The sequence below is a fragment of the Ixodes scapularis genome, unplaced genomic scaffold, assembly GCF_016920785.2.
Source record: "Ixodes scapularis isolate PalLabHiFi unplaced genomic scaffold, ASM1692078v2 PGA_scaffold11__112_contigs__length_91849675, whole genome shotgun sequence".
NCBI lineage: Eukaryota > Metazoa > Arthropoda > Arachnida > Ixodida > Ixodidae > Ixodes > Ixodes scapularis.
Window position 1 is genome coordinate 14,591,749 of NW_024609837.1, and position 27,549 is coordinate 14,619,297.

Below are 27,549 nucleotides of genomic sequence, written 5' to 3' on the forward strand. Positions count from 1 at the left end.
TATTGGCACCAATAGCCCCGCAATGGCAGCGGACGTGGCGTCAATGCAAACCACGTATAAAGTCATGATCATTAGGCGCGGAACGTCATGCTGCAAACTGCGGCAGCCGTGGCCGCTAGTGATTACCAGTTATCGAGGCTAGAAGAGATCCGAAGAGACGTTGTCTCTACTCTCACCTGGGCGGCCTGCCGAGGCACAGTCTACTCTGCGTCTCCAGACCCCTGCCGCAAGACCTGGAGCACGGAGACCAGGGGCCCCAACCGTCCCAGCCGCTTGACGCTCGAGGAAGCCGCTGGTCGCTTCTCCGCAGATAATTCGACGTCCATACCTGCAGAAAGCATCAGCCAACGTTCAATCGGATTTAATGTAAAACAAAGTGTAAAAGACATTTTTTTTTTTTTGTAGGACGGCGCAAAACCAGTGTCATAAAAGACTGCCTGCAAAAAAAAAAAAGCGATAGGAACAACATTGGCACTAGGCCTTTAAGATAAAAATCGGGTGTCCAACCTTCGCAATTCGGTGGTATGAGCACTTCAGACAACGTTACTATAGTCGGTGACAGGTCAAGAACGAAGTGTAAGCTCCGCCCACCCCTTTCCACTTTAACGGAGCTAACGGTGGAGAGGAGGTCGCCTCCTCTCGAGCGTTCACTCCGCTAAAGTGGAAAGAGGTAGGCCTAGCTTCCACTTCGTTCTTGACCTGTCACCGAAGCTCGGTTTCCGGCGTGACACCATTTCGTAGAACGTGCGAGAGGTGGCGCTGTAGTCGCCCTAAGAGCAGTGCCTAAGAGCGGTTCTCGGCCTGTGTCTCGTGCTCGTAACGGGAAAATCCTGATTGGTCGATAGGGTCGTGACGTCAATTTCCTTTAAAGAAAAAGTGTGAAGAGGTCTAGGCTGCATTCGAGCCCACGACCTTTCGTTTGCGAGCCCGACACGCTACTGAAAAAGCCACTTTTTTTTTTCTTTATTGCCGTCTTGGACATCAACAAAAATGATACAATAATGATAAAAACACTCACACCAGTCACTTTGCGACTAACGCGACATGGGTAGAAGTACTACAATTGTGTAACACCTTCCAGTACAGATATCCAACCAGGAACCTTAGGCTGAGCCTTCCACACTTCTACCATCCGTCGAACAGATTCTCCAAAGTACTCATGAACTGAACGGACATCTACATCTGCATGACGGGCAGCCATGCGAGATTTTCATATGCTATGTAGGCCCAGAAGTATGACGAGATCATACGGTCGTTTTCATTGTCTATGGCTAAGTACCTAATACCGTGGGCACCCAGAGGTAGATCTTTTTTCAGAGTTCGGTGTAGCACATCTTAAAAGAAAACCCCATCCCAACAATCTAGAAATACATGCTCAATTGGCTCTGGTTTTTTTACTCAAGAAACAATTTACACTCCAGGCTACAAACATACCATTATCCAAGCTTTAGCAAATAAAACTCATATGTGCACATAAAAAAAAAAAAAACAAAAAAAAAAAAACTATCATTTGTTGGGACTGACATTCTTGTGACGCGCTAAAGGACGTTCTGCCCCGGGCCTACAGAGTACAGGAATCTGTACAGCGGGACGAGGAAGACAGCATCAGCAAGGGCTCTATACAATTGCTTCCGAGTCACACCACCTATACTCTAAAGAAAGTCGTGTGCACGGAAGCCGTGTCGCGTTACTACTGACTATAAAAAAAACGGGAGTTTACATATTTATGCTGCACTGTGCCGCCATGATCTTCCCAAGGGCAGAGCTGACCAAGGGCTGCACGTTGCACGTGCCTCGTGCATCGACGCACTTTGCGCTACTTTTGAAACATGGAGGAGCTTTAATCTCAGGGCGACGGCAGCGCCACGGTTGCGCCCGCTATCGCAGCGGCCCGCACTCCTCCAGTGAGTGCCGCTCGAGTTCCCAATCTGACCCCCCTCTAGTAACGTTGACCTCAGACATAAGAAAAAGTGTCTGATGCAACATGAGCCACACCCATACAGTCATTGATAGGGTGAGAACGACAGGGAGGTCATTCAGTCGCCCCGGCCCATACATGCAGCTTCCTATCTTCGATAAGACTACACTCCGGCGCGGCTTGGCAGTGGTAGCTTATTGTGAGGCTGCGCGTGTAGACAACAATGTGCGGGAGCGGAAGCGCAATGGCACACACAGCTTTGGCTTCATTGCCAAGAAAGGTGGTCCCAAGTACATACTGTCTTTGTTTTTCGTTTTTCTTTAAATTCCAAGCTTGAGAACATTTCTGCTTCTTGCTGACGAAAAAAAACGCATCAAAGGCTGGTTTATACATCTGCGCTGGTTGCGTTCGAATGCAACCAGAACGACCGTAACGACAAAGCCACAGGGACAAGTGTTGGCCGTACACAACATGGCAACCGATGCAGGGAGTAGCTTCGCGAAGCAATCCACGAGTCACGGTTGTTGCGGTGTTGCGGTCGTTACAGTCCTTTCGGTTGCATGCGAACGCAACCGTCGCAAATCTGTGAACCTGCAGCCTTGACTCTGCGAGTCTGGCACGCGCGTCCGGGCGATGAAGGGACACGCTCTCGGGGACACACTCTCTCCCAGAGGCGGCCCGTCGAGGACCGGGAGCGATTAGACACGCTTATCCAGAACGCGCTAATCTCAGACGCGATCCGTCACGGCGTACCCGGCATCATCGTCTGCTCATCCTGGGAGGCGTTTTGAGCCGAACCACCGAGAAGAAGAAAGAGCAAGAGAACAGTTCCAAAGGTGAGAAACGTTTCGCGTATGCAGATGCCGGCCGCTCTGTGTGTATACATAATGCACGAAGAAATGAATCATCTCCTTCTCATTCTTTCACTCCGCCGACCCGACAAGGGCCTCCCGATTCTGGGCTTTGCCGCCTGAGAGCCGACGGTCCGTTCGCAGACGGAAAAACGCGTGTCAAGCGCATACTGTCACGAATGACGATTGATGGGGCGAAGAATGACTGAAGGAAACTAAACGTTTAATGGGGCGAACTTGTGCCCAAAACAAAATGAAAGAAGGCTAGAGTCGCAGGCGTCGAAGGCGGCGTAACAGCAGGGTTGAACGCTGGGGCGAGACTGACTCCGGACCACGACGCGGAGCATCCTTTGTACACGCGTGGGTTTCTGGAACATTCGTAAATCGATCAGACGACAAGGTGCTCGAACTTACGAGAACGTCAAGTTGGAAGGATACATAAAAGAGGAATCCGTTCCCTGGAATTGAACGTGGAGCCTCCGCGCCATAGCCAAGCACGGTAACGAAAAAAACAAGGCGTGCTCATGACGTCACCGTTTGTGGATCGCCCGCGACCCGGCCCCAAGCGGCAAACACGCAGAAGCCCAAATGAGAGTCGCCGCGAAGCGACCGACCCATCCGTCTTGGCGATGCCGCGTGCTAACCTCGCACTCGTTGACGCTGCAAGACGTGCTAGTGCTGATGCCGAGACAAGGTATACGCGGCGCTGCGTGGGCCTACTGGTGATGACGTTTTAGGAAAAAGCTCATGGCCTTTGTCCTCTAGCTGGTATTGGCGAAGGAGATCAGTGGCCGAGTGTGGTATAACGCACCACCGCTCGGAGCACGTGGAGCGAAAGCTCGCGCTGCAGAAACCCAGGGATCCTGCAGCTTCAATCTCTACCCCTGCCCGTTTCTATCGAGACGAGCATCGTATACCGGCGTGCGGTACGTCGTTTATTCCTACTGCGTAGTGCGCGTTGCATAGACCCCAGGCTAGCAGTTGCATACTGCACTGTATAAACTTCCACAGCTGAGAAACCAGACGCCCATTGAGGCTAACTAAGTTCCGACTGTCTAAACATTGATGCAACAAAAGTAAATTGCTCCGCATTGGCCATGTATGGCCAAGTGCTCTCTCTCTGAAGCATCTCTCTCCCTCCCCCTCGAGAGAGAAGAGAGAGACCACAAGCAAAACCGTGCACCTACAAGACAAGGATACCCCCCTTCCCCCGTCTTCTCCGATTTCCAAACTTCATCACTATAGTAAATTTAAGAAGCACCTCTTAGCTCGTGTCAGCGTCTCCGCCATCGCGCCTTGCAGTGTCCCAAAGCGAGTGTGTCACTATGCGCTTCGACTCTGATGATGGATGTCCCGCAGAAAGACTAGGAAAAAAAAAAGGGGGGGGGGGGGGGAATGTAAAGAAAGCGTTCGCTGTTTTTTTTCTTTTTGTGTTCCTTCTTCACGACCTTGCCGTACTTGAGGACCCTTCAACAAAAGAGAGAGGGAATTCCGGGGGCTGTCTGCGAAGGAAGTCTTACAGCCCCGAGAGGGTGGTTCGCGTTTCGACCCATTCCCAATACAACCTTCCCGTTTGCACCTCCCCGTTTCGACCCGACTCAAAACGACCTTCTCGTTTCATCCTTTCCCATTTCCCCCTTTCCCGAAACAACCTTCCCGCTTCGGCCATCGTTCGGTTCGTTTGTATTGTTCGTTAACAGTTGATTAGGTTCAAGTGTCCAGTGTCTGTTCTCCTTGCTCACATCACTTCTCCATCTCCCGAAACAACCTCGGAGACATGGCACCGTAAGGTAAACGCCGTGTCGGGGAGGGCTCACCCGAACATTTACAACTTCATCGACCTGCAAACGGGATGAGGCCTTGACAAGGATATCGCTGCAGCAGCTGGCAAATGGTGGTGCCGTGCGGGCCAGGTGACCGCCACGAACTATCACAATTGGAGTGTCGCCTTTCTGATGGCGCGATTTTCCTGCTCAACTTTCTCAACCAAGGCAACAGCATTTTGTGGTTTATGATTTTTGCCTGTGTAAGCGACGGTTCTGTGTTTGAACTTCTAAGAAAATGAAGTCGCAATCATACGCCCGTCAGCCTGTCTGATTTATCACTTTTAAAAATATCCCGTTCACTATAAGGAAGTTTTAGAATAACGTACGCAAGCGTTTTGGGTAACCTAAAAATTGCGTCGCGATATAAAAACTTAGGCAACGCTAATCTTTGCTTACTCAAAGTGCTTGCCTGCGTTACTCTAACACTTTATTAGGGAGCTTTCGTAGACCGCGTTTCCCCTTTCGCTAAGACCTCCGCAACGAAGAAGCCGCTACTGCGCCTGCGCGCCGATGGCCTTGACTGTAGAGTTCTGGGTATCGTAGCGGGTAGTGGAGGAGCATCGCGTGACGTCGAAAACGGTCTACGAAAGCTTCCTGTTATTGTACAGAGCGCGAAACCGTTAGCGCGAACAAGCGATTGTTGGTTTTAGCTGTTTGCATAAAAAAAATCAGAAAACTGCCATCAACATTATTAATGTGTTTGAAAGTGCTCATCTGGGCCACTAACCTAAGCGGTAAAATGTGGTACCTTCTAACACCATTTCGAAGTAAAATCCGAAAAATCGCCAACATCGTGTTCGTGGTAACGTTGTCGCGCAGTGTAGATAGTCCATTTCGTAGTTGCGCATTTTGGGGACCATCTTGAAAGAAACATTTTAAGTGGTTTAAGTAGAAATATATTTCGTTGAAGATTGTCTGAAAGTATTGCATATTTTAAGAATACGCTTACAAGCAAAAATATTTCACAACATAACTGAATTGCTCGCCTGCACCTTTGCATTAATTGCATTAACATGATTTCGGGACATATTCTTAAGCAGAAAAACTGCGCAAACCAGGATTAGAACGATGGACACTTTTCGCGAAGAGGTTGAGATGTGCAAGGCTTTACACCAACGGGTCCAAACGGGACGTATTCAAACGTAAAATATGTCTTGGCTACGGATTTAAATATGAAGGGCGTTTCGGGAACGGGTTGAAAACGGGACAGGTTCAAACGGGAAGGTCGTTTCGGGAATGGGTCGAAACGGGACGGGTTCAAACGGGAAGGTCGTTTCGGGAATGGGTCAAAACGGCACGGGTTCAAAAGGGAATGGGTTGTTTCGGGCTACACCCCCCCGAGAACAGATCCAACAGGACGCTGCGCACCCTCTCGTGAAGATATGGGGTCTTTAGAACAAGAATATTTCCTAAGAACAGGGCTGACCGCGGTTCATCGAGCAGTGACCACCTGTCGTAAACTTAAAAAAAAAGGGGGGGGGGGGGGGGGGTGTAACGTTTTCCTAACTTCTGTCAAACATTTGTGGAAGTTGTCCTCTGACACTTCTAAAGTAAAGAACAGAAAACCGATTGATTTCGCCTGATTATAATGCAATTAAATGCAAAAAGGCAAGCGATCTGGACAGTAATGATGAAAATAATCTCCAGGGATTATTTTCATCATTACTGTCCAGCTCGCTTGCCCCTTTGCATTTAATTGCATTATAATCATAACCTTAAATTGCAAGCTTCACCCTTGTTGGTGTTAGACTGGTGGCAGCTGATAAAACCCGTTTGCTCTACTGACGTCTAACCCCTGGTTAGCTCGGTTGGTAGAGCGCTCCACCTGTAATGGGGAGGTCCCGGGTTCGATACCCGGACCAGGCGGATTTTTTCGGTCGCGCACCAGTCACCTAGCTGTGTTTGGATATTTGTGTTTGTCCTTTGTCCCTCTTGTTCCCCTTCTCCAGGGATTATTTTCATGATTTCGCCTGCGTGTCCAAGTTGTTGTGTAAAAATAAAGATAAATATTGGCATTTCTGGCACCCCTCAACTCACTCCCAGTCTTCAGGGTCACACCTGGTCCCCCTCCTAGTGACGTAATTCTGGGTGCCGTGTAGCTTCCCGTGTGCTCTCTCCGAGGACGCTTCCTCTCACTCTCTCTGCTGATATTAGCGGGCGTTATGCTGCAGCTTAGAGCCGAGCGAGGTCACGTAAGCTTTTCGCCGTAGTTCCTTCGGCTGCCACTCGCGGCTGCAGGTGGGAGAAAAAATCTCGACTTTTTCTTTGTGATTATGCGGCGGAATAGCGACATTTTTTTTAATGAAGGACATGTTTTCTTTATCCTCCGGGACATGATAAACAACGTAAAAATGACGAAATGCAGAAGGTCAGAAATATTCTCACAGCCTCGTGCGTGCAACTAGCGAGTTGGGGTCTCCCACCCGTGCGAACTTCCATATGGACGGGCTTTGTACCAGCGCTGTCCAATCGTACCGCAGGAAAGGCTACAAGCACGAGCTCCTTGCTCTAGGGCACGTCTCAATAATACAAGCTCTAAAAAAAAAAAAAAAATTGGGTTATGGGGATATTTATACAGCCTGTAGTTGGTCAGCCATTAAAATTGCGACGAGTCACACGCTGTAGATGAGCAGTTTAGCCAGTGCAGTACAACCGCTAGCCTGGGGTCTTTAACGTGCACCACGCAGTAGTGATACACGACCGCACGCCGGTACGATGCTCATCCAGATCGAAACGGGCAGGGGTAAGGCTCGAACCCAGGATCTCTGGGTTCTGCAAAGCGAGCTTTCGCTCGACGCGCGTCGAGGTGGGTGTGCGCTTTAGCCCACTCGGCCACCGTGAGCTGGCGGGCTACTCACTGACCAAACCTCGAGCGAGTAAACGAGACACACTGCGCGACGCCCTTGGCGCGAACAAATCGCTCGCACTGTTTCGCATTTTACTGGGAAAAGACGCTGACTGGTACCGAATCTCACTGCTTTGGTTAGTGTTCACAATAAACACTTTCCAACTCTCTGTTAGCTTTATATATGACAACCTTCCAATTCTGAAATAGAAATAATTAACTACGATCGCTTGTTCGCGCTTTTGCGGTGCCGCGCTATGGCCTTATGTAATGGTAAATAAGTACATTGTCATGAAATCCATGCGGTCAATCTGTCTATTGTTTCGAGATGGAGTGCAAGAATGGGGTATTCCTAACTTATGGGGCCCCGCCTCTTCTGCTCGAAGGCTGCAGGGTGGCAGGTACGAACGACATCAGTTCTCTATAGAATTCAAAGCAACTATATTCGGTCATAGAATGACATGTTTTGGTGTTTAGGCTCTTTCACCATATTGCTGTGTTTTAGAGCCTCGAGGGGAAGCACTGCATTTCAGGGAAGAGGGATTTCTCTCAATAGTGTCTGATTCCGTCTCAGTCGCTCGCGCGTAGAGACTTGCCGAAATCTTGCCGTGTCTATCGTGAACGAATCAGACTTTTGAACATTTTAAGTAATGTATACCTCCCTTCGACCGACTTTTGTGTTTGTACGTATTTGCAATGAATCCGGTGCTAGAGTTTTCATAAATGCAACAAAAGATACATTGGCATCACGTCTAGTATGATTTGTACGGGGTCATGGGAACCACAGTACTCAGTCACCCAAGAGCATATTTTCGGAAAGCCGCTGTACGAAAATTTTAATGAAATACCGAACTCATCAATTCCGGTAGGGCTCATGCTCAGGGCGATATGAAATCAGATCATCCCTATTTGTTAAACGCACGCGCGTACTAGGGAGAGAAAATGGACTCATTAAAAAAAAAAAATACACCGGGAGGATGGGGTCATAAAATACAACAAAAATTTTCGCAAAATTCTTCGAGTTAAAGGTTAAAGAAGCGGACCATGCTAGTAATACATTTCTAGTGCGGCGTACTAGAAGAGAGGGTAGTATTTGGGCCGTCGCGGCTCTGCAATGGGAGCTCGCGAGGCTGCGCGTGTAGACAACAATGGCGGCGCTGCAGTCGTCAGGATAGTAAAACGTCACTACTGCCTGCACGTGCGCAATCCATGCCTCGAAGTGACCACATGAGCTTCCGACGCTGTGAAGCGATAGCTCTAGAATACGGTCCACTAAAAGTCTCTAATAGAGAGATTTAGGGAACCGTTTTTGGCACGTCCGAACTGTGCATATGCGAGTCTTCTATTGTAGCGCAAGCGCAGTTTGTACCGGAGGACCCAGAATAAACGGAAAGCAACAAAATTGCACATTTATTTTCATGTTCTCTTGTCTTCTGCGTTAAAAAAAAAATAAAAGAAAAAATAAGTTACGGCGATTGGTTGTTTGTTCTAAAGTCACTGGAAGGTAATTTAGGTAATTCTAAATCTTTCGTTCCATTGTTCACAAATCCACATCACAGCGCGCGCGTTGCTTTGAAAAGCGAGCAAATCACATTGCATTTGCACGAACGCTGGAAGAGAGTGGGTGCCTCACCGAGTGCCGCTGTCGCTGCTCCGAGATGTGACACGGAGCTTGTCCGAAGAGCAGGCCTAGCAGACAGAGCCACCTGCGAAAGAAGAACCCGACACTGAACGCGAGAAAGCGGGCCTTCCCCTCCTCACCTTGTCGGTGACTTCGAATCGGAGACTGTTCTTTCGAAACAAACTTTCACTAACAACACTCGAAATTAACTTAATCACCATATTTTCGGGTGTCCACTCCCCTATATGTACTGTGATTTGCACCCTCACAAAAAAAAGGGTATATATTCTTACACCCCGTGTCCCATACGTGACACGCCAAAACTTCCGTTCGACGTACAGTGCACTGACTTCAAACCGACGGTATCAACTTTCACGAGCGGTTTGATAGTCTCAGGGATGGGCAGTATTTCAAATACAAGTATTTGAAGTACGTATTTCAAATACTTTGTGCATTTTGCATTTGTATTTAATTACAAATTGGGTAATGTATTTGACGTGTGTATTTATATACTAAAATGTGGGTATTTCAAATACACTTGTAATTAAATACAATTTTCCGGGCGAAAATACATCCCTCAAAACTACGTTCTGCACCGAATGCAGTGTCTCTCAATCAAGCACAAGCGTTTAGTTACTTTGTGATTACGGTGCTAGTCCAGGGCAAGAATAGTGACGAAATCGATGTTCACAGGCAGACTAGCTAAATAAGTGCCTGTGACAACTTGTGGTGCTTTCCAGCCTGGTTTCCATCCATACTTTTGCCTGGAACATTCTAAATGCGCGGGTCGTCCAGATTTTCGTAACTGGTGCGAGTTGCAACGATAAAAACTTCTCTAGCTAGTGCTGCGCGTCTTGGTCGTCTCGGTTCTTTGTTGGTCTACACCAAAATGTAATCGACAAAAAAAGCTACTTGAAGCTCTGTACTTTTTTCACCTATTACGTCCAAGCTGATTACATTTTTTTTGTTATTATATTCCTATTACGTTACTAGAGCCTCGCACGCTAACTCCCGAGTGTGCGATGCGAAATCAAAATGAGGTACCCAGAAACCCGTTGCAGGTGCCCTGAAGTCGCTGACGCAAATTTTGAAGAATGTATTTGAAAAAGTATTTGGAGGAGACCAAATACATTCGGTTGTATTTGTATCTTGTACTTAAATACTTTTTTGGAAATGTAATTAGATTTGTAATTAAATACATTTTTGACGAAGTATTTTGTATTTGTATTTTGATACATATTTGCATGTATCGCCCATCCCTGGACAGCCTATAGTGGTACAACTTATTAAAATAGCTAATATACGTGTTACTGACTCAAAAAAATATATATATATAACATTTTTTTCCTTAATGCAAAACGTCAGTGTTTTCTTGTTTTTTGTAGTTTTTGATACGTACTTTAGCTGTTTAACGAGATATATCTCACCGTTATCAAGCCCCTCCTAAACGTTTGCGCCGTCTGTTCGACTTCTGTGCGCTGTAGGTCAAATTTACTAACGTTTTGGGGGTGCATTATATGGCACAAAAAGGGTGTAAGACGACACCCTTCTTTCTAAGAGTGTGCACCTTGAGTGTAAAGATATAAATACGAGGTGTGTGCCCCAAAACGTTTACACCGTGTTCTTTGTTTTGTTTGTACTGCAAACATTACCTACGCGTCGCGGAACGCTTATTCTCCGCCCAAAAGTAGCGCCAGCGGTTTGAACCAGATGCTAAAGCTTCAGAACGAACCGTTAACTTATTTAAATTTTATAATAAATTTTTCTGAAAATTTTAATGACAAAATGGCGGCCGACGAGGTTCTCGAATAATTGGAGCAGAAGGGCGCCAGCTATCCAAAGCGGCCAAAAACGGGCCCCATGACCTCATTGAAATTTTCACCAAATCACTTGTAACGTTTTATTGGAATAACGATTACCTTCGGAACTTTGGATTCATGCTTCGGACCGCCAGCATGAGAATAAGCTTTCGGCGTTAAATTTTTTTTTTTTTTTTTTTTATGTTGTGGCAACCCATAAAAGCATTAACGTCGCAAACCGGTGCAGTCGCATTCGGTCGGCCCTGCAGCGTTCCATCACGCGTAAGCCACGGTCGTTTACAAGCGTCTGTCAGCATCCGTTTAAGCATGGTATACAGAGCGTCTGAAAGAAAAATACAAAAAGTTTAATAAACGAAAGAAAAATTCATCTCGCGCTTTCAGTGTTCTTGTTATCAAAACGACAAGAATGGTTTTCTTGTGTTTTTGTTCTTATGATTTCATGACACAAATGTATCCACCAATGAAATTTTGTCAACTTAGCGTCCGCGAGCAACGTTAAAAAGCGTCGCGACGCAGAACCGGAGCCCGACCGAAAACTATTTCAATTTTCTCGCCAGATGGCGCTGCCCCAACTTTTGTAAAGGGCTTCACCTACCGAAGACAACATAGGTTTAATAAAGTCATTGGGTTTTAGAGACAGCGAAGGAAGAATGGATTTCAAGACAGTAGAGATTACCAAGCAAACATTAAGTGAATGGTGGCAGAAAGCTAGAGAAAACTAGGTATTTTCTTATTAACTGATGGCAAGGGGGTTTTATCGCCTCACTTTCTTTGCAGTGCGGAGTGAATATATATTTCACATTTAAATATTCTAAGCTTAAATGCTAAAACAAAATGGCTAGGTGGCGTGAGCTACCGCCCGATCCAAAGGGCTCAGCCGGATTCGTCCATCCATCCATGACCGGCGCGCGCGTCGATTTCGATGCGAAGACGTGTGCTGTCATCAAGGTCCCTCCCAGGACAGATCCTTTCGACGACTACCCGAGAACACCAACGGTTCCTGTTGTCAGAAGAGGAGACAAGGCGTGAAGACACGAGTCTTGGAGGCTTTTCTGCGCCGCGATCCACGACCTTGAGGAGCACGGACATTGCACCAGGCGGGACGTCAAGCAGTAATCGATCGAGAGGCGTGAACACCGTATACCCGAAATACGCGATCCGGATGCGCTGCCGTTGAGCAAAAGGCCGTTCATTTGGCGTAGGCAGCACCGGGCTGCCGACGACGCTTCCAGCTGCTTTCGATTGGCCACGCTGCTCAACGCCAACGGAGACGTTCCCGGGGGTGTCTTGGCACGGAAGGCGCGCCCGGCTGTCATGAGCTCCTGGAGCCCGTTCCGGGGCCTCTGGCTAGGAATCAATTATTGGATCTCTCTGAACCGGAGCTCGAAACAGCGCGGATGCAACTGTGGTGGCTGTCTGGTATTATTTTGTGAAGCCAAAGGGACCACCAAAATTAGCTATTGGGCTCGGATCTTACAATCTATGGCTTTCAACAGACCGATCTCACCAAGCGTTCGGCGCATCCGTGACGCCACCATGACTTTAGTTCACGGGAGGCAGACGGCCGTGCATGCGAGGGCTCGTGCCTTCTCGTGCTCCACACGCGCAGAGCTCCAGCAAGGTTGTTGCGCGTGCAGAAAGACTAAAGTTCCCTCGATGCATTGCGGCAGCGATGGCGTAGTCAAACTGGCTGCTGATATCGGTCTAAAAGAGACAAGTTGGTTACTCCTTTAACCTACACTTTTTTTTTTCTTTAGCTAACCAAACCATAGATGAAGCCACGTGCTCGCGCCAGTAGCTTTCACGGGGTTGTATGTTGCAAGCCCCATGCGTGCAAGCAGGTGTAGAGGGCGCGTGGACGTATTTTTGGCCAGCTTGTAATTCCAAAGGCTCGCTCGCAGGAGCGTATACATGGCGGCGGCTCGTTGCCCCACGTGCAATCGTGTATACTAAGTATGAAACGGAGTACATTACATTCTTAAAGGGGCTATGCAACGGCATTGGGTAGGAATATTTCTTACTTTACACCAGATTCCTGGCACTAGTGGGACCCAAGAATACTCGAACGCAACACCACTGACCAAGAAGCGTCTTCGTCGCGGCGGAATAGACCGATCTCACGGACAGTTTTATTACGCCACCGCTGCCGCCATGCATCGTGGGAGATGCAGTCTTTCTGCACGCGCGACAACCCCGCTGAGGGCCTGCGCGAGCAGAGCACGAGGCGGCACGAGCTGCCTCGTGAACTGGCGCCTGCCTCCTATGAACTACAATGATGGCGGCGTTACGCATGCGTGAAACCCTTAGTGAAATCGGTCTATTCAAAGGACGAAACCGGAGCTTTTCTTTCAGTCTCTCCTTCCAAAGCCGCCTTTTGATCCTTCGCGAAATTTGATGACGGAGCTGTGGGCACAATGGCAACAGTACGATCCCCGGGAATGCGTCATCGAGCTTTGCGGTGACGATATTCATAGGCTGATCACACAGTGGACGCGAAGACTGCGTACGCATTCGATCTGGGCTAGTGACAATCGCTGCCTCGACATGCATTCGGTTAGTGGCCCGTGTCCAATCGCTGCAACGACGACAATAGCCGAGCCATAACAATGTCTGGAACTCAGCGCGTGTCCTGTGTTTTGCCAACTCCAGCGCGTGGCTATGATCAACATTGGCGGCATATAATCGGCTCCAGATCACGTGGCCGCTTGTTCTGGCTACGAGTTGAGGGGGTGAACGGTGCTCGTCTTTCTTTGATTTTTTTCTGGAACTTCTATTGCGTGGGGTGAAAAACGAACGCGTGTTTCATAGGTCATTAACGTCAGGGATCCGTTTTAAGTGGTATTTGCGCAAAATACAAAAATTGTTGCATCGCCCCTTTAACCTGTCCCTGAATTGAGACATTATAGATGCGTGATCTTAGGTGGGAAACTTAGAAGATAGGAGCGCTTCATCGTTTCTTTCGTTGAGAAAGCTTTATAAAACCCTCCAAGTTCACATTCTATAGCGTCACGTGATCTGGTGTCTATTATCTTCTGCCAACATTAATCATAGCAACACCCTAGGGTTGGTAACGAACATAGCGCGTGCTGGGCTCCGAAATCGGCTAGTAACGTTGCAGCAGCAATAGACCATTTGCAAAATCGAAGAGATCCTAGCGGTATAGTGCCGTGCCAGCCGTGCAAAGCATCTTGGGTACCCATCTTGAGTACCCAAGATGCAAAGCAAAAAGAATCTTGGGTACATCTTGGCCGTAGTTTTTGACTTTCCTTACATTTATAACACTGCAGGCGTTGCATACCAATACGAATAAAATGCTGGGGCACATATTGTTTTGGGCTTCCGACCCGTCAAGTTTGGGCGTATTTAAACACAGGAATACGATCAAGATGAAAGAATAAGTATACTGTGCCGGTCATCTCGTTTCATCCTCTCATCAATGGGCGTTTTAAATGATTCGTGAGCTGGGAAGGTCAAGCTGCACTCTAAAGTGGTAGCGCAGGCCACCAAAAGATTGTGGCCCATGGGCGTACCAACCGGGGGGGGGGGGGGGGGGGGGGGGCAAAGGGGGCGCTTGCCCCCCCCAGTTTTCAGTGTGGCAGAGCATGTGTTTTGCCGCCCCCCCCCCCCCCCCCCCTCCCTGAAACAGCCACCACTGGGCAGGGCAAACACTGGCCGGCTGCGCCCAAGGGATATCAATAGCACCGCCCCTCAGTCCTTGGGGGGGGGGGGGGGGGTTCCGGGTCTGGTTAGCACCCCCCACTAAAAAAAGGTTGGTACGCCACTGTCGTGGCCGGCCATCTACGCCTACGCCACCCTGAGGGTGGTACCCTCGCCTGTGTGAGTATCGTAATCCCCAGGGCCACGTCAATAATCGTCGTAAAGAGGAGTAATAGTAACAGTATTATTAATGCTTACTTTGGCATGGTAAAGCCGCGGCGCTCCAGAAAAGCCAGCAGCCCACAACATGAAGGCTTATAACTCCGAGTATAAGATGCATTAATGCTATCGACATCGCAAAGGCACAGATGAAAGAACCGAGGCTGAAAGAAAATATTTGCTTGTAATTACATTACACCAATAAAAATTAAGAAAAGAAAACATTTCGGGCTGGGTGGCGTTGTGTGCGAGCACGCGTGTGTGACATTAATGTGGCGCCTGTGCGACAAACTCGTGACACATATGTGACATGTGTGTCAGTGTAGAGTTCCCATAAAGGGCACACCACATTCCAACCTAATACGGTTCCCTGGTCTCTTTAATTTCTTGGAAATAAAATTAAGTTTCCCGCCATTCAAGACATTCGGAATAGTGCCCGCACGTCCACAGCTTGCACGTGGGTGCCTGCAGGCACCCAGCAACAACCGTAACACATTCCAGACTCACTTCCCCCAACGTCAAATACCGAGCCCCAAAAAGGCCACCAAATGCTCGCAGTCGCCACAACCCGAAAGCCGGAAGAAAACAAAAGTTTACTGGCGGTGTTTTCGCTTATTTTGGCCCGTTGCCCCTTAGAGCTTCGTTAGACTGCCCTGTCACCTGCCCGTCATCATATAGGCACATAAAAACCAAAACCGCGAACGGGAGTATTAATCAGAACGGAAGACGAAAGCAGCATGACGACTCTGTTGAGAAAACGCGGGACGCACATACGGCGATGTCTCTGAAAGTTTTTTTTTTTTTTTTTTCTCTTTTTTCCTGTCAACGCGCTTCCGTTTTTTCTTGTCTTTTTTTTGTCCCTCATAAGTGCATGTTTTAGATTCCTCGAGTGCGTCTTTTCTTTTTCGACCACGAACAGCGGACTCATTAAAAGAGCGTCTTTACCGTGGAACTTGCCCAAAATAAACCTGCCCGGTGCTCTGTGCATAAACACGCGTTTTCGGGAGTGCGCGGAGCCTGACGCTTGCTGGTCACTTTGTAGCGAGGTACGTAGGATATGTTTAGTATACTTAGCCGGTCGGCGTTCACTGGGAACTTGACCCTCTTAAGACTATGTTTGCTTTCTGTTTTTCTTTATTTTTTTTTTTAGAAACTAAAATACTGACCTTCCGTGAGTGCTCGATGCTACTTCATTTTAAGTATAGCCATAGCTAATTTGAGCTTGACCTTGCGTACGGTCAAAGTCTGAAAGACCGATTTTGTCTCCAACCTCGCTCCATGTTTGTCCCTGCCTCTCGCCTCTCCTCATAACTGAGAGTGTCTGATTTGCCCCGCTACCATTGCACAATATTTTTTTTTCTATCAAAGCTCTCTTGTTTTGTGTGTGTGTGTTGGCACTTCTAATGCAGTGCATTTTACCGCGTCTAGTCCGCACCTGGCGAGTTGTCCGCTCGTAAAAATGTCTCATACATAGCAAACTCTGAAAAAATGCCCGCTTTATTAACGGACAAAGATGCTTCATACAGAAATCGTCATTAGCATAATCTGTCATTCAAAAACTTTGCCACGACTCCCATCGTAATAAACGATCTAAAAAAAAAAAAACAAAAAAACTTTCAGCCTTTCTACTTTGGTGAAGAAGGAAGGCCAGCGAAGCTGCACTATGGTGGGAACGAAATAATGGCCGGCCGCAAGTCGGCAAGCCAGAGAGGAAAGATTCGAAAGGTTGCCGCCATCTATGAGCAATTGCGGCAACCAGACAACCGACAAGCCGGTTGTCTGGATGTCGCCGTCGTTGATAGATGGCGGTAGCTGTCCAGAGTTTCGTGTCATTATTTGTTTGCTGATGGACACGATCTTGGGGAAACTAGCCCTTAACAGCTCCGCTGTAAAAAATCATTGTATAGTACGCACATGCAGATATACCTCACGAGATGTTTACTTTCTAGCGTGTCCGCGGACCAGTACGCTAGAAATAAAATCTTCGTAGCCACCGCCCCTTAATTATTTATTTTAGTCGCATGCTATCTTTCCGGCAAGCCTTGGCATTGAGAACACAAGTTGTTGGGCTGCTCTGCCACATGAATCATCAAATGGAGAAGAGAAGCGTACGTCTAGCTGAATTAACTTCCCGTTCCGGTGCATTAGAAAGTGTGGATAAACCGCCATTTGCAGCTAAAAAGATTGAAATTAAAATACTGGGTTTTAGTGCGTTTCTTGTACGTTTTGTAACCCCAGGTTTTCCACACCCTGGCCAAGTAGAACTGTGTTGCGATGGTTGCATGATTTTGTTTTGTGTAGTATGTTTTCTGTTGAAAGTATCTTTTTTATATATATTTCGACCACGGCTCACTAAGATAGCAAGTCCCTGATGTTAGGTCCCTAAGGCCATCGCACAGTAAAACTTATTTATAGTGGCGCATAGTTGCCAAAACTATTGCGATAGTGCAAATTCGGTAAACACGTAAAAACACGCAAAAATTTTTTTTTCTTTTTTTTTTTTGCGGAAATCGTCAAACGGTTGTTCAGTTTCATTCTGAAACACAAGGGCATTGCACGTGCGAGGACAGCTCATTAGGCCGACGTCACGCTGCTTGTGCATTTTTGCAAAAGACAAGTCTGCATACAGATTCAAATGCGAGTCACCGCGAGATCCGTGCTTCGAATGCCGCGTGGCATTCGAAGCACGCATGGCAATGAGAAACTTGGCACGCGCGGCGTTCGGGCCACATGATATTGCGGTGAATCGTGCCTGCCAGGGCGACCCCGGTTTTACGGCATAGGAGTTGAGTCAAATACACAACTCTAATCTCACCGAACTTTTTGATAAAAAAAAAGTAATCTAAGAATATCAATGGTAACTAAATTCGCCGGTACGCGGAGGAAAACGCATTAGCTTTGCATACTAACGAGCTAACTATAATTTTTTCAAACGGTTCTCCACAGATCTCGGCTCAACCATTCTCCCAAAATTAAATATTTTATTTACTTTCTAACAACCTCCTTGGAAGATCTTTTTTTTTTTTTCTTTTTTTTTCTTAGACAGGGTTTGTAACCAGCCAGCTTCGTTGCACAACTGCTGCTGGTCTGCATTGTGGGAACAGTAGTTCTTTTGCACGCGCCACAACCAGGGCGTACTACAGGGAGGTGTGCCGTCCTCATCGGCATCTCCATAGGAGCTGGGTGTCGAGTGACCCGATCCTGCCACGGTGGAGCGTGAGGTGGCGCAGCCAGTCACAGTGGGGCCATGACGCCGGTCAGGCAGCGTTTAGCGAGGCTGACTTGGGGCGTGTTGGTGTGAGTATTTCTTCTCGGTTTGCGTTGTGTGTGAAGCGATACAATATTGCGTGGCTGCTAGCTGTGTCAAAGAGACAAGGGACTTACAGCGATGCAAAAAAAAAATTGCGAAGAAAAAGACGGCGCGGTGCTGTTTGGTGCCGTGGTGCAACGTTAGTTACAACACGTGGAAAGAGAAACACTCTTTGCTTCAGACTCCGAGAGACGCCTCTTTATTCGCAGAATCAGATCGTCTAATTCCTGAAAAAAGGAAAAAAAAAAAAAAAAAAGAATGTAGAGAAAAAAATCTAAGAAGAATGTGTGACTAGTGCGACATGGGATGGCTCTTCAATAAAAACAGCAGTTGAAGCTGTTCCATTTATCTTGTCAGTCTTGGTGCTTATTGTCATATCATGCATGCTCACTAGATGAAATCAATTAAGACATATCCTGGTCTACAAGCTTTGGCTGCGAATGCAGAAGTCAAGAAAAGCTCGCTTTCATTAGTTGATGCTATACAAAAAAAAAAAAATTATTAACACCAGTACAAAACCTACGTGTTTAAAGATCTGCCAAATGTGCAGATACAAAAAAAAAAAAAAACTAAAAGAGCTTTGACATTAAAGTGGAGAGGGAAAAAAACATCGCATAGCATACGATACTCAAATTTCGCTTTCTTAATGATGGTATGTAAGGTGAGATAAACAATCATCCTTCTCCACCAAAAAACAAACAAACAAAAAACAAATAAAAAAAGAAGAGAAACTATGTAAGTAACTGGCTCCTCTTAAAACGGCACTTGGGTTTTGAATATAAAGCTTCTGCCCCTCGCGCAAGTCACGCTTTTTCACACAGGTGCGATATAGGATGGAACTTTTTTCTCACAACCGAGCAGGTAAAAACCAAACGAGGCACACGACCATTTTCACGCCAAATAAAGCATCTCTGCGGCGACCGCCGGCCTCTCTCAGCCTTCGGATGGCCGCGCTCTGCCCCACAGCGCCCTCATCGGCGCTGTGGGGTAGCTGTTTCGTGCACTACCGCCTTCCTTTTGTGAAACTATACACCTAAGGCGGCTTCACGCATGCCTGGAACGCTTTGTGAGATTGGTGTATTGCTCTTGGCGAGAAAAACAAATTCGGTGATGCATTATCTACGCTACCAAGGATTCGCGCTCGCCAGCAAGGCCGCCACAATTGCAAGCTATAGGACACGTATTTGTGAGCTATACGCTTTTCTAGACGGTGCTCGCGCCATCATTTAGGAGCATGGATTGCCGGACATGCTTTCCACGGAGTACGAATTCTCAGCGGGGCGCGTGCTCAATCCATGCTTCGAAATGATGGAACGAGCTCCCGCTAGCAAAGCGTAGCCCTAGAATAGGGCCTACTAAAAGTCTCTATATACTAACTCTACCGGGTAAAGCGTCCCCTCCCGTCCTCCGACATCGATATAATAGCGACTTTTAGTAAATGGTTCTCAAAGGTCCGCGCGCTCCAGAGCTTGCATCGAAGTGGCAGCTCGAGCTCCCGCTACAGAGCGCGTGGCCTGAAGACACGATCCACGAAAACTCTCTATTAGAACTCCCAACGCAGGACAAAACACCTTGTCCCGTGTTTCACTTTTTTTTGTCCGTGTTTTTCAGCGTAAAACCCGAGCATACATTGACCCCCCCTTTCCCTAAAGCGCCCCGAGGGAAGCGTCCTCACCTGAGCACGGCTTCCATGGATGGGACGGCGGCGTTCCGCTCTACAGGACGTCCCGGGAAGCGACGGAGCGCGCTGCCCAACTCCGGCCACCTGTGGCAACGAGCGCGGAAGCGGTCCGCTGGCGAAGTTCCCCCTCTCCGTGCCCCTTCTCTCGCCTCGGCTCCGAGAGCGCCTGCGCCGCGCTCTGCGTCGGAAGACGTCGGCGACGCTGGCTGATTGACTTTTCCCCCTTCCCGAACTCGAGCGGGCGGCTGCACTTTTCAAGCCGAACGCAAAGCGGGCAGACAGAGAAGCGAAAGCTCGCGCTGGCAGAAATCAGGGCCGGCTTGCTAGAATCAGCGTCTCAGCTAGGACTATGTCAAAGAAAGCACTGCCGAAGCTAGCGCACGAGAAGTTTCAAGAGCTTGCGTGCCCCAAACTTGACAGGCTTTTTTTTTTTTTTGCTCTTAATTTGAAGTCTGGGTTACAATAGATCATTTTCGAAATTCACTTCTGATGACTATCATCATTTTAGCGTACACTCTCAGAAAAAAGGGTGTATTGTTACACCCTTTGTCCCACATAAGACACCCCGAAACTTCAGTTCGACGTTCAGCGCACTGACGACGATCGGACGGTACTAACTTTCACGAGGGGATTGGCCGTGTGGTACAACTTATTACAAATAGCCAAAGTACGTGTTACTGACCACTAAAAAAAAATAATCGAGATTTTCTTGGCCCTACTGTAAAAAACTCATTGTTTTCTTTGTGTGGTATTTAATACGTACTTTAGCTATTTTAATAAATTGTACCACACGGCTATCAAGCCCCTCGTAAAGTTTGGGGCCGTCTGTTCGTCGAATTGAAGTTTTGGGGTGTATTATATGGGACAAAAGGGTGTAAGGTGATACCCTTTTTTTTAGAGTGTATGGATTCTGTGCCGAACCAATAATGGCGGCCTTCTTGTAGCTGATGAAGGAAAGTTATTGAGGATACGCACTAGCAAGAGGAGTATATATGAGGCGTGTACGTTCCAGACGTCGGTACTGGAGTCAGTACAACAGGACGCACGAGTTCGATACCGCGGCTCCGACCAGTATCTTGGCACAAGTTGAGCTCTAAAAGCCCCTGATGCCGGAAATTCGATCAAGGTGCTTATGAGTCGCCACTTTCTACGGGTCAGTTCTTACGTTCACACCATCGAAACTAAAAAAAAAATAATAATTCAAGAAAGAAGTATGAAGTAATCAAAGAACCGATTCGCGGCTGTCATTGACGTTCGAAAAAGAGGGTGGCACTGAAGGTATTTTTTTTTAAGGTATATTCGTACCCGTGCCTATCTCGATCTGATTGACCATCGCACCCGCGGTGTGCGGTCGTGTATCACTACTGCGTGATGCACGTTAATGACCCCAGGCTAGTGGTTGTTGTACTGCACTGGCCAAACCTCTCACCTACAGAGTGCTACAATGTCGCCATACTCTTTCGATCTGAGCTCATGCTGTGTAAACATAGGACAACACAATTCCAAGGCGGTGGCAGATCGTTTCTTTATTCGATTTGCAGCATAAAGTATATTGGGATCCCGTGTTCCGATTATTATATGAGGCAACATAAAGCGGAGAAGAATATTTCGAAGAGTTATCATAATTGTACAACGTATATATATATATATATAGTACGTTATATCATTTGATAATTAAATCGGCAGCATCAGTGAATTTGCATGTCGGTCATAGGTATGTCCATACGGAGAAATTCAACATTCTACATAATCTATTCCAACCGATTATATAGTGTATATAAATTTATAACGCAATACCAAATGTCATACATAACGTATTGCGTGCATTTGATGTTTTGCTTTTACTTTTACGCCACTCTATTTTTACGCTTTTGTAAAACCTTTACTGAAACACCCGGTGTACGCGCTCAGCGACGTACTGCAATTTTTTTTTTTTTTTTTTTGATCCCTGACATCTGATGTGGCTGACAACTTGTTCCCGAAAAATTTTTTTTTTTATTATTATATTTTTAAAGGGGTTCTTCAGACTTTTCTTTCGTGGTCCCTGATTTGCCTGAAAATTTGCTAAACATACCAACAAACATCGCTGAAATAGTACCCTAAATATTAGACCAGAATAATATTTGTTTAGCGAAGTAACTGCGTTTACAATTTTTGTCCTCATCGTGTTTTTTCGAGCTGAATATTTCCACTGGCTACAATGAAAATGAGACATCATGCGACAGGCAGGGGTTCACTCTTTGGCTGTAAACTTTGTTCCCAACTGATTACAAGCAGTTTTATGATGTCAAATGAATGCTTATAGGAAGCTCGCTCTAACACCCCGCGGAGCAGCGCAAAAGCAAATGCTCGGCCATGCACAGGCTCGGCACATTCCATTTTTTTGACTGCCTGACTATTACTGACGTCGCGGCACAGGACGAATATATTTGAATGTTGGTTTCGGCATAATTTTCATCTGCCGATTTCGCGATAACTCTTCTGAACTTCGCGGTACTAAATAGCGTACCGGAAGGGGTAAAAGCCGGGGATTCAGAAAATATAGTTAGTTTGGGATAGTTCTAAAAGTCGCCGGGGAGTATCCCTTTAAGAACTTGTAAAACCTTCGCTGCAACACCCGGTGTACAAGTTCAGGGACAATTGACGTTTTTCTTCGGAAGAGTGATTCATGACAAACACGACAAAGACACCGAAAATGTTTTTTTTTTTCAAAGATACTTTTTTTTTTTTTTTTTGCGCTCGTGTCAATGTTGTTTGAGTCAAACAAAAGACTAATCGATCTGCCAAGAAAGGGATTTCCGGCAGTCATTGCTATTTTTCTTTTGTCGTAGCTGGCTCCGTTTGCTTGACATAACCAGCAGACAATGTACAATGCACAAGGAAGAAAGACCGACAGTCTTAGACGTTGTATGTAATGCGTCCACGCGATTTATTTTCAGCTAAGCATCTCGAGATTTCGCAGGTAGAAATGAATTTTATCTGACTAACACAGCGGTACCTAAGATTATCCCAATCGTTTTTATTTATTTTTTTTTTTTATAGTTCAAGCCGGCAATATGAAGGTGAACACCTTCCCTGGTTTCTTGCCTGTTTTACGGCTCCAGCTAAAGCTATATTAACTCTCAACTTCCCAAAAGGTGCGTGGCTTGGGGTCTAAACTTCGCGTTCTAGCCCTCTTCTGGAACAGAGCTTCTTCCAAAACTTGCAGCGGCGTCAAAAACAAGAAGAGGGCTGTTCACCTTCATATCGCTCATGGGTGTACGTTTATTAGGGAGTTTTAGAGAACCGTTTTCGCACGCCCGATACGGTATCATGTGCTCTCCGGTACGCACTGCGCATGCGCAGTTCGTCTTCTGTGGTGTAGCGCATGCGCAGATCGTACTGGAGGGCCCACCATGCCGTATCGGATGTGCAAAAACGGTTTTCTAAAACTCCATATTAAACGGTTTGTTACGATAACCTGTCATCGTGTGCGGCTATAGTTCGTTGCGATATAAGACGAGCAGTGGATGCTTCGCATCCGGCGCACGCCAAAGTGTTGTGGAATGGGGAAAGCTGTTCTTCGAGCCAAACGCGGCAAAAGGCAGCGAGCGCGGGCATTTATCTACTCTTGCCCCAATGTTGCAACAGGCTATAGCAGGGGTCTTAAACTAATTTTAGTGTGTGTGTGTGTGTGTGTGTGTGTGTGTGTGTGTGTGTGTGTGTGTGTGTGTGGAAGGGGGGGGGGTAAGATAGCCCACCCTCGTAATGTCGAGGGCCAACATAGGGCGAAAAAACAAACAATATACTTTAGCACACACACACACACACACAAACAGCGATGGTGTAGTTTGTAGCTATGGAGTGACTACAAAATCTAAAATACGACCATCCCGCCAGAGAGCTGAAAGCTTTCAATAGAACTAGAAACCAAAAAGACAGTCGTTACTCTCTCCCTCGATTCACTCTCGAATTATCTGAAATTAATATGTCTCAAAGGAAACTCTTTACATTCGGTAGTTTTTGCTTCCCTGAGGATTTTTAGAGCAGAATTATTAAAACACTAATGTCTTAACGGTATGTAAAACAAAACAACCCACGATCTAAAAAAAAAAAAAAAGATTAGGCCTAATTTTAAAGAGCAGAGATACGTTTTCAGTTCAAATGAAGGACGACACGAGGTACTTATTTATGGCGCGTGCAGCGCACGATGTATATATGAACGAGAGCTCGCAGTCACGGGCCACTTGCGGGTCACGTCCCAGAGTCGCGGGCCGCGTATTTGAGGGCCCCAGGCTATAGGGAGTATTCACTGGACGCCATATTTGTGGGTGCTCTTTAAAGCGCATGCTCAAAGCGAGGTCACATTAATAGACTGCTAAGACCGGCAATCTTGATGGTGTAAAATGCACGCTGAAAAAGAACTGTGGAAGCTCGCCGTCAGCACGCGCTCAGCAATCGCGCACACAGCTATGGCCGCCAGTGAATACTCCCTATAGGGAGCATTCACTGGCGGCCATAGTTGAGTGCAGGACTTCTGAGCGCGTGCTAACGGAGAGCTTCCACAGTTCTTCTGCAACGAGCATTCCGCACCGTCAAGATTGCCGGTCTCAGCAGACTAATAATGTGAGCTCGTCCCGAGCATGCGCTCTAAACATCATCCTCAAATGTGGCGTGCTGTGAATATGCCCCCCAGAGTCAGTGTACTCAAACAAACTATTCAAATTTGAGACAGTGAAAACGCAGCCTTCGTCTCGCGTTCGCAGAAAAATAAGCAAAAAATACATGTAATAGGGCGATAAATATTCTAAACGCAGATATATCAGTGACCCCTTTAAAAAGCACCAAATCAAGAGCAAAGCGGCAACAAACCAAACAATAAACAAGAAAACATTCGCTTCAGAGGCTTCACAATGTACGCTGTGATGTCGCATCAGACGGTGCATTTTCATTCGCTAACCGAAGGTGAGAAGTCGGCGTAGCAACTCCAGCCAAACTATCATCCGAGTTCTTTTGCTACGCAGAAATGTAATGCGATGCTTGTGCGAACGGTACCGGCGTTCGTCAAACAACTGATATGTTAGCAGGCTTTCACAAAAGTCGCGCCTTTCAAGGACTCCTCACGAACACGGACAACAATCACAGAAAAAAAAAAAAAAAAAACTTGACGCTGATATAGATATTGTGTAGCTGTAGCTGACAAATCTAATATGCAAAATGAAAAAAGAAAAAAATATATTTTAGCTTTTCCACTCTGGTGAAGAGGGAAGACCAGCGAAGCTGTACTGTGGAGGGAATGAAGTAATGGCCGGACGCAAGTCGGCAAGCCCGAGTGGCAAGGCTGGAAAGGTTGCGCCATCTATGAGCGACGGCGGCAAGCGGACAACCGGCCAACACAACACTCTGGACAGCTACCACAATCTATGAGCGACGGCAGCAACCAGAGTACAGTGTCGACATTTGTTTCGTACCGGACACGATCCTGGGGAAACTAGCCCTTAACAGCTCCGCTGTAAAAGAGAGGCATCACAACTTGGAATAAGAACATTAATATAGAAAAGGCAAACCAAGAATGATAGACAGTTCGCGATTAAAACGTGAGCTTCTCCCAGTGGTGTGGCGAGATCAAAACAATTGTTTTGATCTCGCCACACCACTCAAAACAAACAATCAAAACCATTGTGCGCCGATCCACTTTCGCTGCGCCATCCTGCTCCCAAGCGCAAATATTGCGCCAAAACTAACAAAAAATTGGTAAGGTTATTAAATCCATTGACTTTCGTTTCAAGAAATCAGGCACCAGGTGCCTATTTTCATCTAACGAGAATGGTCATGATTTATTCCGGACCAGGTAAATAGACACGGTGTTCCGTTTCGTTTCATGGTCTCGTGTTGATGAACAGTCAAGCGCCAGCGGCATGGGGAAGAACCGCGCGAGCAGTCGTCCGTTTGAAACGCGAAGTAAATGCATTTAATATTGCTCCGAAATGTACTGTATTTGGACGAATATGAACCAAACAGAATTAAAGGCGCGTGTTTGTTTTTGTTCCCCGTACCAGTGCTTTCGAAGCACTTGTTTGGGTGCGTTGCTTCGTGCCATCAGTGCCACAGCTCAGCCAACAACGGCGTGTAGGTGGCTGATCTCCGAAAAGGGTGTCCTTTGTCAGAAGTATGTAAAAGCGTCAATTCGTCAGTTCATCTTTCTTATTTCTTTTTTTTTTCTTTTCGGACACAGTGTCGTTAAGCCATGGCCGCGTGTATTCTAAATAGCTCACGCATTAAATCGCTTAAACCGTAAAGTATCGTATGAACACCCGTACCCGAGAAATCGCCCACCCAGTATTTTTTGCCTGAATATCCGTAAAATAAAAATTCCAAAACATGCCCCCCCCCCCCCCCCCCCCCTTGATTTCCGCCGGATAAAGATCACGCGATCTCCGACGGGGGAAATCATATGAACCGCGCGATCTGCGGCATCGGTACGTGTGACAAGCGTGTTTGCCGCGGGTTCCCTCGAGCTTATCGCACCGTGACACGCGAATCTGCAGCGTCGGCAATCTGAGGTATCCGTTCCTGCGACATGCGAATTCCTGACTCGTTCCCGCATTCTTTTTTTTTTTTTCCCGCGATTTGCCCGATTTGCGCGCGCGGTAATCGGCTTCCGCCTGACACCCGATTTTGTAGCTGGTTCTTCCGTGTTATATCTCACTGTGAGATATCTCACTGCGCTTCACAGCGCCATTCGCGCTGTTAAGCGCGAATGCGTGTTGTCCGCGTTCTGCTACCGTACACGCGACAGGGGACTTCCTAGCGAATTTTCATACTTATCGCACCCACGCTTATCAGCAATTTTTTAAATATAATTTTCTTGCTGCGTCCCCGAACATTACCCCATATTTTTCACCATTATCTTTTCATTTTCGGCGGGCGTTCCTTTAGGACTTTACGGTATTTAGACGTACCTATAGGAGCCTGCTGGCATGTCTTCACCTGTCATCTAATCTCTGGGGAAAGCGATAACTACTCTACAAAATTAAACAAACAATTGGAATACTTTTTTTGCGGGGGGGAGGAGGGAGTGGGGGTTGTTTGCATGTTTAGGGTGTTTGATTTTGCTGTGACTGCATTCACGCTCGTCATTCGTATCGTATATGTAACAGTAAAAGCGATAATTGGTTGCTTCATCTGTAAACTTTCTTGTAAAGAACGTATACGTGGCGAATACACGCGCCGAACTCGCACCGAAACAGCAAGCCGGCGGGAGGACAAGGAGAACAATGGGAATGTCCTTCTGAGCGACGCGAGCTCTATACCGTTGTGCTAGGACGCATCCATGCAACTGGCTTGTCTGGAAAACCTTCCGTTTTATGGTCTTACTTGCTGGTTTTTGTAAGTAACTTTTCTTTTTATCAAACTCCTAAATATGCCTTTTTTTATTCTATTCAGTAATGCTTGTTCTAATAAAGATTTAATCGCGTATGTATGAGCAGGAATGATATCATAAAGATTTTCAATATTTTGCATTTGTACTTTTACCGGATAGAGTAGATTTGTACCTTGTTAAATTGAGTATTGGAATACATTTATGTTTGCTAGACAGGGACTTAGGGCACTTGTATTTCCTAGTATTAAAAACTGTAGTCAGTAAGTATTGGGCTTTATTCCATTCCATACTATTGCAGCTTGAAACGGTTTTTGTTTTCAACTTATGGAACCCGCCACCAGGACAGTTCTTAGTAGCTGCCATTCAGATAAATTGCAATTGCGCTGTTTTCTTCATTTTTTTTTCATGCTATGGGCTGAATTATATTTAAGAAAAGAC

The 27,549-nt window shown here is 46.7% G+C and overlaps 2 protein-coding genes across 3 annotated transcripts in view; one reads left to right on the forward strand and one right to left on the reverse strand.

Moving 5' to 3' along the window:
• Positions 1–20,132, reverse strand: part of LOC115330989 (ADAMTS-like protein 4) — a 102,005-nt gene extending 81,873 nt beyond the window's left edge. Inside the window, exons 1-3 of the mRNA XM_040223152.3 lie at positions 19,743–20,132; positions 9,074–9,146; positions 177–328 (exon numbers count right to left, since the gene is read on the reverse strand). Coding sequence (XP_040079086.2) covers positions 177–328; positions 9,074–9,146; positions 19,743–19,759 — 242 coding nt within the window. The 5' untranslated portion in view covers positions 19,760–20,132. The remainder of the gene's footprint in view (positions 1–176; positions 329–9,073; positions 9,147–19,742) is intronic.
• The window catches only part of LOC8039546 (UPF0764 protein C16orf89 homolog), an 81,342-nt gene continuing 56,376 nt past the window's right edge, over positions 2,584–27,549 (forward strand). Inside the window, exon 1 of one of the 2 annotated variants that reach the window (XM_040209009.3) lies at positions 2,584–2,754. The gene's annotated coding sequence lies outside the window, so the exon portion shown is untranslated. The remainder of the gene's footprint in view (positions 2,755–27,549) is intronic. The other variant, XM_040500495.2, reaches the window with a different exon arrangement.